The following is a 16,471-nucleotide window of genomic DNA, read 5'->3' as shown; positions in this document are numbered from 1 at the left end:
AAAGCCGAAAACACTCGACTGATTGTGTTCCTTGAGGAGGAGAAAGGGTCAAAGGACATTTGGTGTATCCCCATCACATCTAGTTTAGCTGTTGGTAAGAATATGGAGAAAAATTAAACTTCTTTGCAAATGTTTTTGCCATATAATAGATGGCTAATTTTGCCACATGCAAATATATAATCAGATACTATTGTCCACACCTCAAATTGACTTGTTGTCCACAATACATCATGGCAAATCAATCCAGAGTGCACAGGGACTTTGATAAATTTATTTCCATTTACCACATCTGTGCCATCAGACATTTACCAAACTATATTGTATATATTGTCTATCTTTTATAGCCTAAAACGGGGCTCTTAAACTTTTCCCATTCACGGCCCCTTTCTGCCAGATAAATCTTTATGAGACTCCAGGTATATAGGTTTATAAAATTAGTATAAAACAACAACAAAACCTTATTTCTTCCCCGCCCCATCTTCCCATGGGGACTCAGGGCAGCTTAAAGCCCCTTCTACACTGCCATATAAAATCCAGATAATCTTCTTTGAACTGGATTATATAGCAGTGTAGACGCATATAATCCAATTAAAAGCAGATAATAAACCAGCATTTGCAAGGGTTGCTCAACTGAATGATTTTCCTTTTTATGAAGTGCAGCTGAAGCATCTTCTGCACAGTTCACTGTAAACACTGCACGCTGTTGCTAACAGAGTTCAATTGTTCAGAAACCTTTTACTGTTAATTTTTTTTTAACTCCAACATTGAGCTAAAAACCAGTAACTTTTGGGATAGAGGACACATAAATCTCTCAGACTGGATCCATACCACCATATAAATTCTAAATTATCTACTTTGAACTGGATTATATGGCAGTGTAGACACATATAATCCAGTTCAAAGCAGATAATGTGGATTATCTGCTCTGATAATCTATATTATATGGCAGTGTAGATCCTGCTTCAGCCCTAAGTGGGTCCTGTGCTCTATCAATGTGGGATATATGCATTGACATGTGGGTGTGGAGAGGAATGCTTTTGTCATCTCCCAGTGATGAGACAAGAAATGGCGGTCATCAGTGAGACTGCTGTTTGTCCATCTTGACTAGTGCTCACACGCAGCAGGAAACTGTTGATGATGCCAGTTGGTGGTGCCATCTGGTTGGTGTTATGCAGGGCAGGGCAGGGCGCCAGTGGCAGCTGGAAGCCCACACTGCCCCAAACTGAGATGGTGGACTACTATCTTCTTTCTTCCAGAGCAGCTCCACCACAGACTGGCTTGTAACCATGGAAGCAGAAGAAAAGACAAAATGGTTATCCTGGACATATGTCACTTTGTCCACCAACCATTGTTCCAGCAGCAGGCAGCCCACCACAGAGGCTATGATTTGAAAAATGCTGTGGTTTTGGGCCAATTTCTGATTCAACACCATGGACTATGGGAGGAAATAAGACTGTGGCTGAGAGGAGCAAGGATTGCAGGGGGAAAGGAGAGGAGAGGGAGTCGGTTTCATTCATTGCTTTTGCCACTTGGAGCATGTGGAGAGCCTGTGAGAGCACCCTCTCTGGGAGAGACAGTCATTTGAGTGTCCCTCCCTGATAGTGTCCACATACTTAAACTGCACCACCTAGGGATACCACTGCATGGTACACTACCATCATGGGCAGAACTGGGAATGGTCAGAGGTGCCAGGCTAGCATGTCTGTGCTTTAGAGGCTGCTGTTTTCTCTTGCATTCCACTGTAATATCAACAGCAGACAATAAGAAATGGCCTCATGATATTGTCTTTCATGCTTTTCCAGATATGGTGGAGATGATGCTAATGCAAAATGCACAGATGCACCAGATCATTATGCAGAATATGATGCTGAAATCCCTACCTCCACCTGTGTATTCACCAGCTAATGGGCATGGAGGTCCTGTACTTCAACCTGGGCAGCCGGTAAATGTGTTTCTAATACAGTGGTTCTCAACCTGGGGTTCCCAGATGTTTTGGCCTTCAACTCCCAGAAATCCTAACAGCTGGTAAACTGGCTGGGATTTCTGGGAGTTGTAGATCAAAAACTTCTGGGGACTCCAGGTTGAGAACCACTGGTCTAATAGGACTTCAGATGTTAGCTGATGTAACAGAGAAGTTGGAAATTCAGGTCTAGACCTATGTTTGGCAGCAGAATTTGATTCATCAGGTTTCATATGCCAACTATTTTTATTTTTAAAATATTAAAAATAATTTTATTTTTTAATTTATAAAAGTTTAACATGATACAATTGCATTGTTACACTGACTACTCCCATCTCTATACTTCCCCACACCCATCATTAACATATCTTTATACAAGTACAACCCTGTCAGTTCTCTTGCCTTTCAGTTATTCTAATTTTCTCCATTACATATAGTTCCTTTGGTATGTTTTTCTAATTGTTCACCCATAAGCCGCCTTGAGTCCCATTCAGGGTTGAGAAAGGCAGGATATAAATATAGTAAATAAATAATAAATAAATATTTTTTTGGTTGTTTGATGGCTTAAATGAGCTGTAACTTCTGTACATGTACCTAATAAATGGCTTCCATGTATTTTCAAATAGGTATTCTTTTATTTCTCATTTTGTTAACCATAATTTATAGATTAACATTTCCAAGAGTGTTATAGCCCATATACTATTTAATCCATTATTTATTGATAAATTGTCTTGTTTTTTCCATGTTCTGACTATTTTGAGTCTTGTAGCACACTTCATGACTCATAAAAGACAAAAAAGGCATATACATAACAGCAAGTAACTCTCAACTTTTAAAGAACAATTATGAATCAGAAAGAGATAAAAAAGATTTAGAAAATTGGAAATATTTAAACCTCTCACTAATGGGGAAAATAGCCACAATAAAAATTAAAGTTTTCCCAAAGATGTTATACTTATTTCAAACAATACCAATACTGAGGAATATGCAGATATTTAAACCTTGGAATAAAGATATAACAAATTTTATATCTAACCCTAACCCTTTTATTTACCAAATCCTTATTCTCATTTTTGAATACAGAGATAGGTAATAGAGCTCCCCTGAAGTGTATTGTTTCCCCCACTATTTGTTTATCCATGATAGAACTTCATCCCAGAATCTCTGTACTGTGGCACATTAGCCACAAGTAGGTCCAATCCTCTGTTTCTCCATTCTTTTTCCATCATAGTTTAGGAATTCTGCTATCAATTCTATGTAGTTGAGTGGATAGTAGTACAATCTATATATAATTTTCAAAGTTTTTTCTCTCAGTTGTGCAGAAATTGATTTATAAAGCTTAGTTTCTCAGATTAAGTCCCATTGTTTCTCTGCTATTTTAAATCCTAGATCTAATTCCCATCTTAATCCATGTATGCCAACTATAACAATGGCCCTATATTAATTGGCTTGACAGTATCAATAAAGCAAAGTCATCTTGCTGCTAACAGATTGAAACCATGCAAGCTACAACAAAGTAGCTTCTGTGCTATACAGTATATAGATTTTGATACTTGGAAAGTTCAAAGCCAAACTAGTGCCAAATTTATTTAATGCTTAGACCAAAGGTCTTTCGCATGCAAGACAAACAAACAAATACACAAAAGCCAGATCATCAAATACAATATAAAACATGCCATTAAAACCCTATATAAATCATTAAAACATTAAAATGCTGCAAATATCAATCTCAGGATATGCCCTTCAAATACTACATATGTCATGGATTAGCACCAACATAATTAAAAACAAGATAAAACCAAGTAAGTACAGCATTATTAAAACCCAAGTAGTGAACACCTTGGATATAAAAAACCACTATTAGTTAAAAGCATCCCCAGCACAGTTGACCGCGACATCGGAGATCAGTTTTGCCCGGATTTTCTGAGCTGCCAGGGCAAAAAGGGCCACCTTATGAGTAACTGCAGGGTTAATGTCGGACAGAAGGTAGAAAATCATTTCTGACACCGTATTCATTAGGAGGGAATAAAGAATAGGTCCCAGAATTTTAGTTCTTGGCTCAGAATACAGAGGGCAGGAAAACAAATAGTGAAGCAAATCCTCAATTTCTGGGGCCCCACACACACTTAAACGAAGAGCCAGAGGGATGCCTGTATATCTACCATCAATCACAGCTGTGGGCATACTTTGGAAACGAAGGGCTGTGAAGGCTTGCCTAAGTTTTGGAAATGTGAGCCTAGTCAGGTAGATAGCCCTCTCATGGTCAAGTTTGTACAGTCTGTACCAGTGAGAAAATTTTGAGTTATTAATAGCCTGCCTATCCAGGTGAACACTGTGATTGCCCTTTCTACACTGCCATATAAAATCCAGATTATCTCCTTTGAAATGGATTATATGGCAGTGTAGAAGGGGGGCTTAGAAAGTGCCTACATTTGCTAGGATTTTCAAGAATAAAACATAAGAGAAAAAAAAACATACTTCAGATCTTGCAATAAGAAATATGTTTTTGAGGGTTTTTTAACATTAGGAATTAAGGTAAAATTGTTTGTAACCCTGAAATACAGATAGCAAGGTAGTTAAGCAACTACACAGTAAACCTAATGCCTGTCTAGAACTCACCTTTCCTGCCCTGTAAGATAGTAATGCTCAACAATACATATGCCCTTCTTTCCAAACCATACGTAGCTTGCTGCCCCTGTTTTGGTAAGAGCAGAGAAGCCACGGCCATCAACTGTACATCATCATCACTACTCTACTCCTGGGATAGCAGCTATTCCATCTCAGGCTGGCTTTTCCATGTGGCCTCCGGTCATGCAACCTGGCTTTGGTACCCAACTAGGAGGATTCTCATCTGATGTCCATACTTTTCCCATTCCAATTAATACTATACAAAGGTAAGCCAATAATGCCACACTGAAGTTATTGCTTTGATTTGCATGCCTTTTTGATACTTTTTTCCACTTAGTTTTTGTTGAACATTGCTGTCAACAGTAGAACCAAAATAGAGTACATAAAATTAATGACAGAAATCATATTTCTAATATTAAGGAAGTAATGAAACTTTCATTCTGGCCAGTTTGGTTCAAGTGGCTACACAAATTCTAGGTGTCAGCTGAGATCTCAACTTTTCTGGAAAGCCACTGTTATCACTTTGAGAATTATATATCAGTTACTGCAATCTTCAGAGCATATAAGTGCCTAGTGTAAGGAAAAACATGTATGCATTGCAGGGATAAAATGAATTCCTTACTATAAATGCACATTTCTAATTTACATGTTCTTTTTTTCAAGCATGCCAGCCCATGGAATGCTTGGATTACCCCAAGGTTTGTAGACTTCCACAGCATCAGATAAGCAAAGGTACATAGTGCATAAGCTTTCTCTGTGTCAAACTGACCCTTGTACTCCTACTTTTCAACAGAAGCTGGATGACCAAGTGTTGCGGATGCTTTGATTGTGCTTTCTCCTGCATGGCAGGGGAATGAACAAGATGACCATGTGATCTCTTCCAACTCTATGATTAATGACTAAGCAAGGTGACATCTTTTACCACTTGAGGGAGCACCTCTTCCAAAAACATACTAGACATATCAAGTTTGATCCAATATGAAAAGATGGAAAACCCCTTGATCTAAAACTATGCAGGCCTGAGATACTTGTTTGGGAGGAAGAACAGGAAGCATCTGCCATTTCTGGTATCTCTTCCTTACCTAAGGTATCAGATCATTCAGCCCATGCCCTTGAACTACTGAGCTTTCTCTAGGAGAGCAGGAATGAATGAAAAGTGGTTCAGGATTTCATGTCAGTTCTCAAAAGTAATTGCAATGGGGTGTTGTTGTTTTTTACTTCCAGTGTTTTAGGAATCTTGACAACAAAAGGCCCCTTTTCTTCTCAGTTAGATTGCAGGAATGAAGACAATTATGGAAGAAAGGGCAGTGCATTTATCTGTGAAAATCTTTGCCTGCAAGCTCTAGTTGTAGTACTGAATAGGTTCCTAACACACAGAGTTTTCTTGGCAAGATTTGCCAGTGCCTTCCGCTAAAGCTGAGAGAGTGTGACTTGTTCAAGATGATTGAGTTGAGTTTCATGGCTGAGTAGAAATTTTAATCCTGATCTCCAGAGTCATAGTTCAACACTCAAACCACTACACCTCACTACTGTCTTTGCTATTTTACTTGTGTCTGATGTTTCAGAACTCGTTATTACTTTGTTCAACTATGCTAGTACTCATGCTGATTTCTCTTATAGGTGGCCAACAAAGGGACACCAATTACATGGCTGAATTATGACTGGAATGTCCTCATCTGATATTTCATTTCACAACAGTGATAACCGATAGTTTCATCCTTTACATATTTACTTGGATGTAATCCTACTTAATTCAATGGAACTTAGATCACACATAAATTGCATAAGATTGCAGCCAGTCTAGACATTAGTTACAACGAAGGATGAAACTGCTGTTATGCCAGCACAGTATGTGTTCATGTGCACTCCCTGTACAGATACAGAGAAGAGACATTAGTCAGTCTTTCTTATCCACGGGTTCAACAATCTATGGTTGAAAATATTTTTTAAATTTTTTTTGAAAAGCAAATAATTGTGTATAAAGGGATTTGAGCATTCATGGATTGTGGGGGCCACAGGGCTCATAGGACCCAATTCCTGTTGCCCAGTGTGCTTTAACTCCCAATCTGATCCAATGAAATAAGCAGGAGTTGAAGGCAGGAACAGAAATCTATTTATTCAGCTCTTTTCAGATGGACATTGGAGGCAAACAGTTCCCAAATCCTGCATGCTCTAAAGGTACAAGCATGGCCATTGTATAGAAAAGCATACACATTGGGTAACATGACAAACAGAGGTGACTGTTAAACTTCTAGGATCCGCGGCATCATTGGGTGAAGGGGTTTGTTCATCCCTGGCTACTGATTGGCCAAAGATTTAAAGGCCTGTGAATCTCAGCTGTGGATTAGCCAAGTAGTCTGATGGGAATTTTAATAAACTATTACCGGATGTATTTGAAGCTATCTGCTGTCTATTTGTGTCCACCCTCTGGAGACTGGGAAAGAATGTGGACTGGGTTCAGGTACAAAAACAAACCTTTTTGCACCTGCAACTTTTTACTCCTTTCTGTACTGAATGCTGCAGGGTGCTGGCAGATAGAATAAACCTATAGTTATAAGTTGCAACATCACACTCGGAGCCTTTGTTCTGTTTTCAAATCACGTCTACTGAAGCAAAATGGTCCTCATTCTCATCTGAGGCCCCTTCTACATTGCCATATAAAATCCAATTACTGTATATACTCGAGTATAAGCCTAGTTTTTCAGCCCTTTTTTAGGGCTGAAAAAGCTCCCCTTGGCTTATACTTGAATGAGGGTCCTGGCTGGCTTCTATTCAGGTCGGCTTATACTTGAGTATAGAGGTATTCAGAGTTGGATAGTCTTATCTTATTAAAGTCTTATTATTATCTTAAATTACAGTTTTATATAAATATTCAAAAACATTTTACCTCCTGATGCCTCAAATAATGCAATTTTATTAATATCTATTTTTATTTTTGAAATTGACCCATAGCTGCTGCATTTCCCACCCTCGTCTTATACTTGAGTCAATAAGTTTTTCCAGTTTTTGTAGTAAAATTAGGTGCCTCGGCTTATATTTGGGTCGGCTTATACTCGAGTATATACGGTATCTGCTTTGAAGTGGGTTATATGGCAGTGCAGACTCAGATAATCCAGTTCAAAGCAAATAATCTGGATTATCTGCTTTGATAATCTGGATTATATGGCAAGGTAGAGATGGTGATGAGATATGAATGTTGTAATAACAATAAACATTTGTTACCCACTTCTTGAGGCTCAAAGCAGGGTACAAAATCATTAAAGAAAAGCAATAAACACAATTAAAAAAGAAGATACACAAAGTTAAAATGCTAGTCACACCATTTTTTTTAGGTTCACCTTCACAATTTTGTCTGTCACAAAGCTCCCCCTGCACACATTTCCCATTGCTTTCCTCCAAGGCTAAGAGAGTGTGACTTGCCCAAGGTCACCAAGTGGGTTTCCATGACTGAACAGGGATTTGAACCCTGGTCCCCAGAGTCGTAGGTCAGCACTGAAACCACAACACCATGTAGGCTCTCAAAAATGACACACCATGTTAAGACATGTGCAGTTGAGCCTCTGTTTGGTTATTTCCTGGTAAGTATGCACGGAAGGGCTGGTCTACATTAGGAATACAGCATGCAGGATCCCTAGTGGTGCAGTGGGTTAAACCACTGAGCTGCTGAACTTGCTGACCGAAAGGTTGGTGATTCAAATCCAGGAAGCAGAGTGAGCACCCGCTGTTAGGCCCAGTTTCTGCCAACCTAGCAGTTCAAAATGTGAGTAGATCAATAGGTACTACTTCTATGGGAAGGTAACGGTGCTCTATGCAGTCATGCTGGCCACATGAGCTAAGGGGTGTCTACAGACAACACCAGCTCTTCAGCTTAGAAATGGAGATGAGCATCAACCCGTAGAGTCGGACACGACTAGACTTAATGTCAAGGGAAAACCTTTACCTGTGCGTAAGGAAGACCTTCTGGCCACTTTTTTTCTCAATCTCCACCCTGTACCACATGAACAACACAAACACACACACATATCTCTCCAATTACAGTAATAGAGGTTTTTTTTTTAGCTCTTGTATCAAGAGGGAAGTGAATTGAGGGAGGGCAGCTAGGTGGAGAGGGAAATTAGAAGTCGCATCCAGTGATTCTATTTTATACTAACTTATAAAAGAAAGGGAATTCACCTCCATGCTAAAAATGTAATTCGATATGTAGTTTTACTCTTAGGTTCTCAAAAAAGTTAACCAAATGAGGAGTTAATGCATAACATGATAATTGCAGACAAAATCTCCCATTAGGCAACACAACCATAGAATCAGAAACATCATGTGCTACGACGGTTATTTCCATCCAACATTGACACAAGAATACAGAGAATCCCCATTTGCAACACACTGCATGTTTACACTGAAGATCCTCTTCCTCCTAATCCATGGGATGGACTGACCTACCAGGATGCTGACATTTTGAATTGGGAAAGCGGTGGCAGAGTATTCTTATCTAATGTGTTGCAAGGGCAGAAATTAAGAATCTCAACTGGCTCCCATTGGCTCTTCTTTTCCAGGATAGCTTCCATTCTTTTGTGTGTCACCTATAGAAATACCTAGTTGATTACATATTAAATTGTTGTTCCAGCTGTCCCAGTTATTCCGGTTAATGAATAACCTGAGCGGGAGGGCGGTGAGCATAATGAACTGAGAGTCCAGATACGTACTTGCTACTGGAAACTTGTAGACAGACTCTTTGTCCTTAAGAGTAAGCAGAAGCCCAGTCATGAATCCATCTGATACACAGAGGAAAAAAGTAGCTATTATCGGAGGAGGATTGGTAAGAAACTTTGTAACTGGATTTGGGAGCTAAAAGGTCAGATTACTGGTTTTCAATCAGTGTAGCACTGGGGTGACGGGGTGGGGTGCAATCTGCACTGGATGACGTCATCAGAGGGGTGACATCAAAATGATTGTATGTACATTTTTGTGCAGTGTTTCAACAGAAATGTATTGTGATTTTTATTTAAATTATCTCTGTAGTTAGATACAACCAGATTTTTTGTATGTTAAGTTTGCAGGTGTTGTATCAATATCCCTATAAGACTAAAACTCTACGCTAATTTAACTTTTGGACCTTTTAATGTACATGCTAAAAAGCATGTACATTAAAAAAGCTTTAAAAGCCAATGGGATTTTGGCCGGCATAAATAGGAGTCTAGTGTCTAGATCCAGGGAAGTCATGCTCCCCATCTATTCTGCCTTGGTTAGACCACACCTGGAATCACACTGAGTCCAATTCTGGGCACCACAGTTGAAGGGAGATTTTGACAAGCTGGAATGTGTCCAGAGGAGAGTGACTAAAACGATCAAGGGTCTGGAGAACAAGCCCTATGAGGAGCTGGGCATGTTTACCCTGCAGAAGAGAAGCCTGAGAGGAGACGAGAGCCATGTATAAATGAGAGAAAGTCATAGGGAGGAGGTAGCAGGCTTGTTTTCTGCTGCCTTGGAGACTAGGACGCAAAATAACGGCTTCAAACTACAGGAAAGAAGATCCCACCTTAATATTAGGAAGAACTTCCTCACTGTGAGAGCTGTTCAGCAGTGGAACTCTTTGCCCCAGAGTGTGGCGGAGGCTCCTTCTTTGGAGGCTTTTAAGCAGAGGCCGGATGGCCATCTGTCGGGAGTGCTTTGAATGCGATTTTCCTGCTTCTTTGCAGGGGGTTGGACTGGATGGCCCATGAGGTCTCTTCAAACTCTATGATTCTATGTGCTCCAGTTAGAACCCATTATTATAAGAATGTTTTGAAATACATCGTTTTATCTGCATGTGCTGCAAGTACACACTGTTGTTTCTATTGCTGTTAATTTATAATTGTTGGTTCTGTCAAAATTTAGCTATGATATTGTGGTCTCGGCTGGTACAGGAGACTGACCATGAGTTACTACACTGGGTGGCATCAACCCTTATAATACTACGGTTTTTGGTAAAGTGACACAAAGCCTGCCTTTTCCTGCATTACACTTTGAGAAGTCTACATCCCTTAAAAGTATAGAAATACAGTATTCCCTCACTTAGCGCGGGTGTTCTGTTCTAGGACCACCCGTGATAAGAGAAAATCCACAAAGTAGGTACTCATTTATTTTAATAAATACTGTATAGCCTCCCCCCTCCTTCTCTCCTTTTTAAAATGTAGAGTATGTACTGTATTAAGCCATGGCCATCAAGCTGCGGAGGGCGTTGTGCATGGGCTTGGAAGCAGAGTGCTGCCGCCGCCAACGCTCCACATTCACCCCACTACCGCTGCTGCTACCCCACGCGTGCATTCCCCACCACCACTGCTCCATGCATGCACACCCTGCTGCCGCCACTAACGCTCTGGGGCACATGCATACAGAGCAGCGGCGGGGTGGCGGGCGTGGGCGGAGCGGTGGTGGCGGCGGCAGGGACAGCACCATGTGAGGTGACGCCGTCCAGAATGTGGCCCTCAGGGATCCAGTCGGGGCAGGGGAGGAAATAGGCCTGCCGCTTGACTGGTGAGGGCCCTCGAAGCCAGGCCCTCCTTTGTGGTGGTTTTTGAGGTGCAGGACAGGCCTACTGGCCCTGCCTGTGGGAGAATGAGGAGAATAGGCCAGGACAGGCTGCACCCCTCAGCCAGCGCCCGCGTCTGAGAAAACCCGCAAAACAGCGAGTCCTCAAAAAGCGAACCGCGAAATAGCGGGGGAACACTGTACTGCTTTGGTGTCTCTTGTCCAATGCCCTGGTGTTAAGTTTACATTCAGGGGAAGATAAATATTCTCATGGAAGTCTTTTTGTCTGGTGATATTTTTTGAACTGCCCCTCCTTGAAAAGGTTTTAAGACACATTGTACATTACCAAATTAGGAGGCGTCTCCCAAACCATAATTTTTAAGACTGTGTATAATTCTTTTGTTTGCAGGTAGGTTCTTTAAATGCTTGCTTCTTTGCGAAAAGAGGTTTTGTAGTGGAACTGTATGAAAGCAGACCAGGTATGCCTATTTTGATAATATTCTTAAGTACAGTAGAGTCTCGCTTATCCAACCTTCGCTTATCCAATGCAGTCTGCCTCCCGCCCAGATCCACAGCTCTTTCTCTAGGCAGAAAGGACTGAACCTTTTACGGATTTAACTTCAGACAGTGTGGTAACTGTAAATTCATTTTATGCAATTTTATCTTTATTTGTACTTAATCTGTTAGTAGTCAATGTTTTTGTAGTCAATGTTTTTAATACATTACAATGTTTTGGTGCTAAATTTGTACATACAGTAATTACTACATAATGTTACTGTGTACTGAACTGCTTTTTCTGTCAATTTGTTGTAAAACATGATGTTTTGGTGCTTAATTTTTAAAATCATAACGTAATTTGATATTTAATAGGCTTTTCCTTAATACCTCCTTATTATCCAACATTTCTGCTTACCCAAAGTTCTGCCGGCCCGTTTATGTTGGATGAGCGAGACTCTACTGTAAAACCTATTGTCATTAAAATCCTGCTCCGAGCATATACATGCAAATCCTGCTACCTTCTGTTGACTCTGGATATACATTAGGTCTGTGCAATCAATTAAAAAATTTCAAAAGTCATTACAAAATTAGGGGGCACTGGCATTTCATTTCTAAAGTATCATTAGCAAAAATTTCATTATTATAACAAAAGTAACACAATTTTGTTATTTTTTTTGTTATAGTAATTGCCAGGTGGGGAAATTTCCGGGGCTCCTTTCTCCCTCGTTTTTACAGCTATTAGGGTGAAACTTGCTACAATGGTAGAATACATTCAGCACTGTTAGCACATAAAGTTTCAGAATATTTCACGTATCCATGGATTTTGGGAGAATTTTCAAGGTTTTTATAAACAACATTTAAAAAAACTCACAATAGCAATCTCCTTGAATTTTCTATACAATGACACAAGAAAACTGGATAATTCCTCCCAACTTTCAGAAATATTCATACACCTACTGATTTTTGGGAGTTTTTAAGGTTTTGACAAAAACTTTTTTTAAAACCCACAAGAGTTATCTTACTGAATGTCTCTCATATTAACCAATAGAACTTCCATTTAGGGGTTTCTTCCCAGCCCAGCACTGAGATTTACTTACTAGAAGTATGAGTCAGTTCTCCTCTTTACAGATTCAATTAATTATTGGAACTCTGGTTGACTGCTGCTATGGAGGAACAAATGTCTCTCCTATCCTGATTGGGGCTTTCTGTTGCTGAGCAGAATTCTGGGAAATGTAGTTTATGGCAGGTCCTTTTTAATTCTCAGGCATAGGGCTCCTTGCCTTCCCAAACTACATTTCCCAGAATTCTGTGCTTTCTCAGTCTCTTCCCCAATAAACTCCATTTTCTCCCTGCTGCTTCCTTCTTCTAATGGCATGAGGCCATTCATTTAAACAGGAAAGGCAGCCTTTTTGGCTTTGCTTCACTTCCTTGCACTGAAAATGAAACTGACTTTGGGAGGCTTCTGAGATTTACAAAATTCAAATGAAAAGGTATTGGACAAGTTTTCATTCTTAAGTTTTTGGATAAAATTTACGATCACTAACAAAAATTGCACACCCCTAACATATCTATATATATATAAATGAGTAATGGTGTCCGTCCCTCCCACTAAACAACAAAAGTACAAGCCCCAGAACCTAGAAATTTGGCAGCACAATCCACCATCCTTGCCCCTAGGTTCCGACAACAAAAAGAAAAGAAAAATAAAGTCCTAATTAGAGGGAGAGGAATAATTATCTTTAGCCAATTGCTACCAGTTAGAAGGCTAAGCTCTGCCCACTTGGTCTCCTAGCAACCCACTCAGCCCAGGGGACAGGCAGAGTTAGGTTTCACTTAGGCCTCTTCCACACTGCCTATAAAATACAGATTATCAGATTTGAACTGGATTATATGGTAGTGTAGACTCAAGGCCCTTCCAAACAGCTATATTTATTTATCCAAGGTTCAGGATTATCCAAGCCAATTTTGTAGTCAATGTTTTCTATATATCGTGATATTTTGGTGCTAAATTCATAAATACAGCCATTACTATGCTGCATTCCTGCATATTGAACTACTTTTTCTGTCACATGATGTTTTGGTGCTTAATTTGTAAAATCATAACCTAATTTGATATTTAGTAACAATAATAATACTAATAAAACTTTATTGACCTCAGGCCTGCCTTACACACAACCCCCTCCTGTCACAATCCCCTCTCGCGGCCAGCCCCCCCTCCCTGCCCGGGACCCCCATTTCGCATCCAGAAATGGACGATATAGGACTTGTCCTGTGTAGGCGGCCCCTATGGGTCCTCAGTCCGGAGAGAGAGGCGGCTTGGTGCTTAATTTGTAAAATCATAACCTAATTTGATGTTTAATAACAATAATAATACTAATAAAACTTTATTGACCTCAGGCCTGCCTTACACACAACCCCCTCCCGTCACAAGCCCCCCTCCCATCCCGTCACAATCCCCTCTCACAGCCAGCCCCCCCTCCCTGCCCGGGACCCCCATTTCGCATCCAGAAATGGAAAAGAGCGGAGTCATGTTGAGGAGGCCCTTATGGGAACTGAGCGCAGAGAAAAAGGAGGCCGCGGAGGCCAAACGAATGGTGCTGCGGGCCTGGAAGGAGTCCGGGGAGGCCAGGTCCGCCCCCCGCCTCCTCCGGGCCCGGCTGTTCGCGGGGCTGGGCGACGACGAGGGCGGCGGTGGGCGCAGTGAGGGCAGGAGGAGGCCTCCCCCAGCGCAGCCCCAGAGGCAGGGCCGCCTCCAGCCCCCCCTGGCCAGACCATCGCCGGAGGGGCCGCTGCCCTGCCCAGGACCCCCATTTCACATCCAGACATGGAGCATGAAAGCGGTGTCCTATCTAGGAGGCCTTTATGGGCCCTCAGCCCGAAGGCAGAGGTGGCGGCGGAGGCCAAGCGCACGGTGGTGAGGGCCAGGAAGGAGGCCGGGGAGGCCAGGCCCGCCCTGCGCCTCCTCCGGGCACGGCTCTTCCAGGGGCTTCATTTCTAAAATCATAACCTAATTTGATGTTTAATAATACTAATACTAATAAAACTTTATTGACCTCAGGCCTGCCTTACACACAACCCCCTCCCGTCACAAGCCCCCCTCCCATTCCGTCACAATCCCCTCTCGCGGCCAGCCCCCCCCTCCCTGCCCGGGACCCCCATTTCGCATCCAGAAATGGAAAAGAGCGGAGTCATGTTGAGGAGGCCCTTATGGGAACTGAGCGCAGAGAAAAAGGAGGCCGCGGAGGCCAAATGAATGGCGCTGCAGGCCCGGAAGGAGTCCGGGGAGGCCAAGTCCGCCCCCCGCCTCCTCCGGGCCCGGCTGTTTGCGGGGCTGGGCGACGACGAGGGCGGTGGCGGGCGCAGCGAGGGCAGGAGGAGGCCTCCCACGGCACGGCCCCAGAGGCAGAGCCGCCTCCAGCCCCTCCTGGCCAGACCATCACCGGAGGGGCCACTGCCCTGCCCGGGACCCCCATTTCGCATCCAGACATGGAGCATGAAAGCGGTGTCCTATCTAGGAGGCCTTTATGGGCCCTCAGCCCGAAGGCAGAGGTGGCGGCGGAGGCCAAGCGCGCGGTGGTGAGGGCCCGGAAGGAGGCCGGGGAGGCCAGGCCCGCCCCGCGCCTCCTCCGGGCGCGGCTCTTCCAGGGGCTTCATTTCTAAAATCATAACCTAATTTGATGTTTAATAATACTAATACTAATAAAACTTTATTGACCTTAGGCCTGCCTTACACACAACCCCCTCCCGTCACAAGCCCCCCTCCCATCGCGTCACAATCCCCTCTCGTGGCCAGCCCCCCTCCCTGCCCGGGACCCCCATTTCGCATCCAGATATGGAAGACAGCGGACGGGACATTGGTAGGCGGCCCCTATGGGCCCTCAGCGCAAAGAAAGAGGCGGAAGCGGAGGCGAAGCGCACGGTGAGGGCCCGGAGGGAGGCCAGGGAGGTCAGGCCCGCCCCGCGCCTCCTCCGGGCGCGGCTCTTCGTGGGGCTGGGCGAGGGCAGCGGCGGGTGCAGCCAGGGCAGGGAGAGGCCTCCCCCGGCGTGGACCCAGAGGCAGGGCCGCCTCCAGCCCCTCCTGGCCAGACCATCGCCGGAGGGGCCGCTGCCCTGCCTCGGGAGCGCCGGGGCGAAGGCGGGCCCCCGCGCCGCCCCCCAGCAGAGGGCCCTGAGGCGACAGGGCGTGCCCCGGACTCTGCTGGGGAGGCGCAGGGAGGCCGGGGGGGAGCCGGAGGGGGCGCTGCCCGCTGTGCTTCTCTTCCACCCTGCGCCCCCTCCGCGCACTCCCCCGCGCCGGCCCGCCCGGAACACCTGGCGCCCCGCCCTGGATGAGGACCATCTTTACTTCCCGCCGCTGCCCTCACGAGTGCCCAGCCCGGCCCTCACCCCGCGGAACACGCCCACCGGGGCGGACCAAGAGTAAGTGTGCCTGCACGGCTCCCCCCCTCCCTCCCTCCCTCCCTCCCTCTCTCTCTTCAGGGTATTGCTCTCCATTCAATCTCCTGGTTTTAGAGGTTTTTTTTCCCCTTACTGCTGGCCAGATGGGGCTCCTTCAGGGCCGGTTCAAGGCTATATGCAACTACGCGGCCGCTGGTGGCGCTGTTGTCCCAGGGGCGCCAGAGGCGCCTGTGCGTGTGCATGCGCACGCGTGCACCCCTGCCTCCTCCTTCCAGCCAGGGTTTCAATCAGAAACCCCACACCAACATTCACGCACAGCACCATCGCCCAAAAGCGCCCTCCCTCTTCTCCCTCCCTCCTTCCTCTTTTACCTGGTCTCCCTTTCTGCCTTGAAGCCAGGCTTTGAGGCTGCGGAGGGGGCGGGGCCGGGGCCTAAGGGCACGGAGGGCACGCACCTCCCAGGAGACCACGCCCCCTGCT

General features: G+C 44.1%; 2 protein-coding genes and 1 long non-coding RNA gene across 6 annotated transcripts in view; 2 read left to right on the top strand and 1 right to left on the bottom strand.

Annotated features, from left to right (window-relative positions):
• c1h21orf58 (chromosome 1 C21orf58 homolog) overlaps positions 1-7,152 on the top strand; it is an 18,823-nt gene extending 11,671 nt beyond the window's left edge. Inside the window, exons 6-9 of the mRNA XM_008122105.3 lie at positions 1,803-1,942; positions 4,646-4,854; positions 5,252-5,320; positions 6,209-7,152. Of these exons, the coding sequence (XP_008120312.2) occupies positions 1,803-1,942; positions 4,646-4,854; positions 5,252-5,294 (392 nt within the window). The 3' untranslated portion in view covers positions 5,295-5,320; positions 6,209-7,152. The remainder of the gene's footprint in view (positions 1-1,802; positions 1,943-4,645; positions 4,855-5,251; positions 5,321-6,208) is intronic.
• LOC134293607 (uncharacterized) overlaps positions 1-16,471 on the bottom strand; it is a 23,851-nt gene extending 7,380 nt beyond the window's left edge. Inside the window, exon 1 of the long non-coding RNA XR_010000545.1 lies at positions 16,363-16,471. This is a non-coding gene — a long non-coding RNA (uncharacterized LOC134293607). The remainder of the gene's footprint in view (positions 1-16,362) is intronic.
• kmo (kynurenine 3-monooxygenase) overlaps positions 8,849-16,471 on the top strand; it is a 30,640-nt gene continuing 23,017 nt past the window's right edge. Inside the window, exons 1-2 of one of the 4 annotated variants that reach the window (XM_003228440.4) lie at positions 8,849-9,404; positions 11,505-11,574. In XM_003228440.4, the coding sequence (XP_003228488.1) occupies positions 9,351-9,404; positions 11,505-11,574 (124 nt within the window). In that variant the 5' untranslated portion in view covers positions 8,849-9,350. Of the gene's footprint in view, positions 9,405-11,504; positions 11,575-14,284; positions 14,508-15,876; positions 16,013-16,471 lie in introns of those variants that run through there. The other 3 variants (XM_008122103.3, XM_062961647.1, XM_062961639.1) reach the window with 3 other exon arrangements.

This window comes from Anolis carolinensis, chromosome 1 (genome assembly GCF_035594765.1).
Source record: "Anolis carolinensis isolate JA03-04 chromosome 1, rAnoCar3.1.pri, whole genome shotgun sequence".
Classification (NCBI taxonomy): Eukaryota; Metazoa; Chordata; class Lepidosauria; order Squamata; family Dactyloidae; genus Anolis; species Anolis carolinensis.
This window is presented reverse-complemented; position numbering and strand designations above follow the sequence as displayed.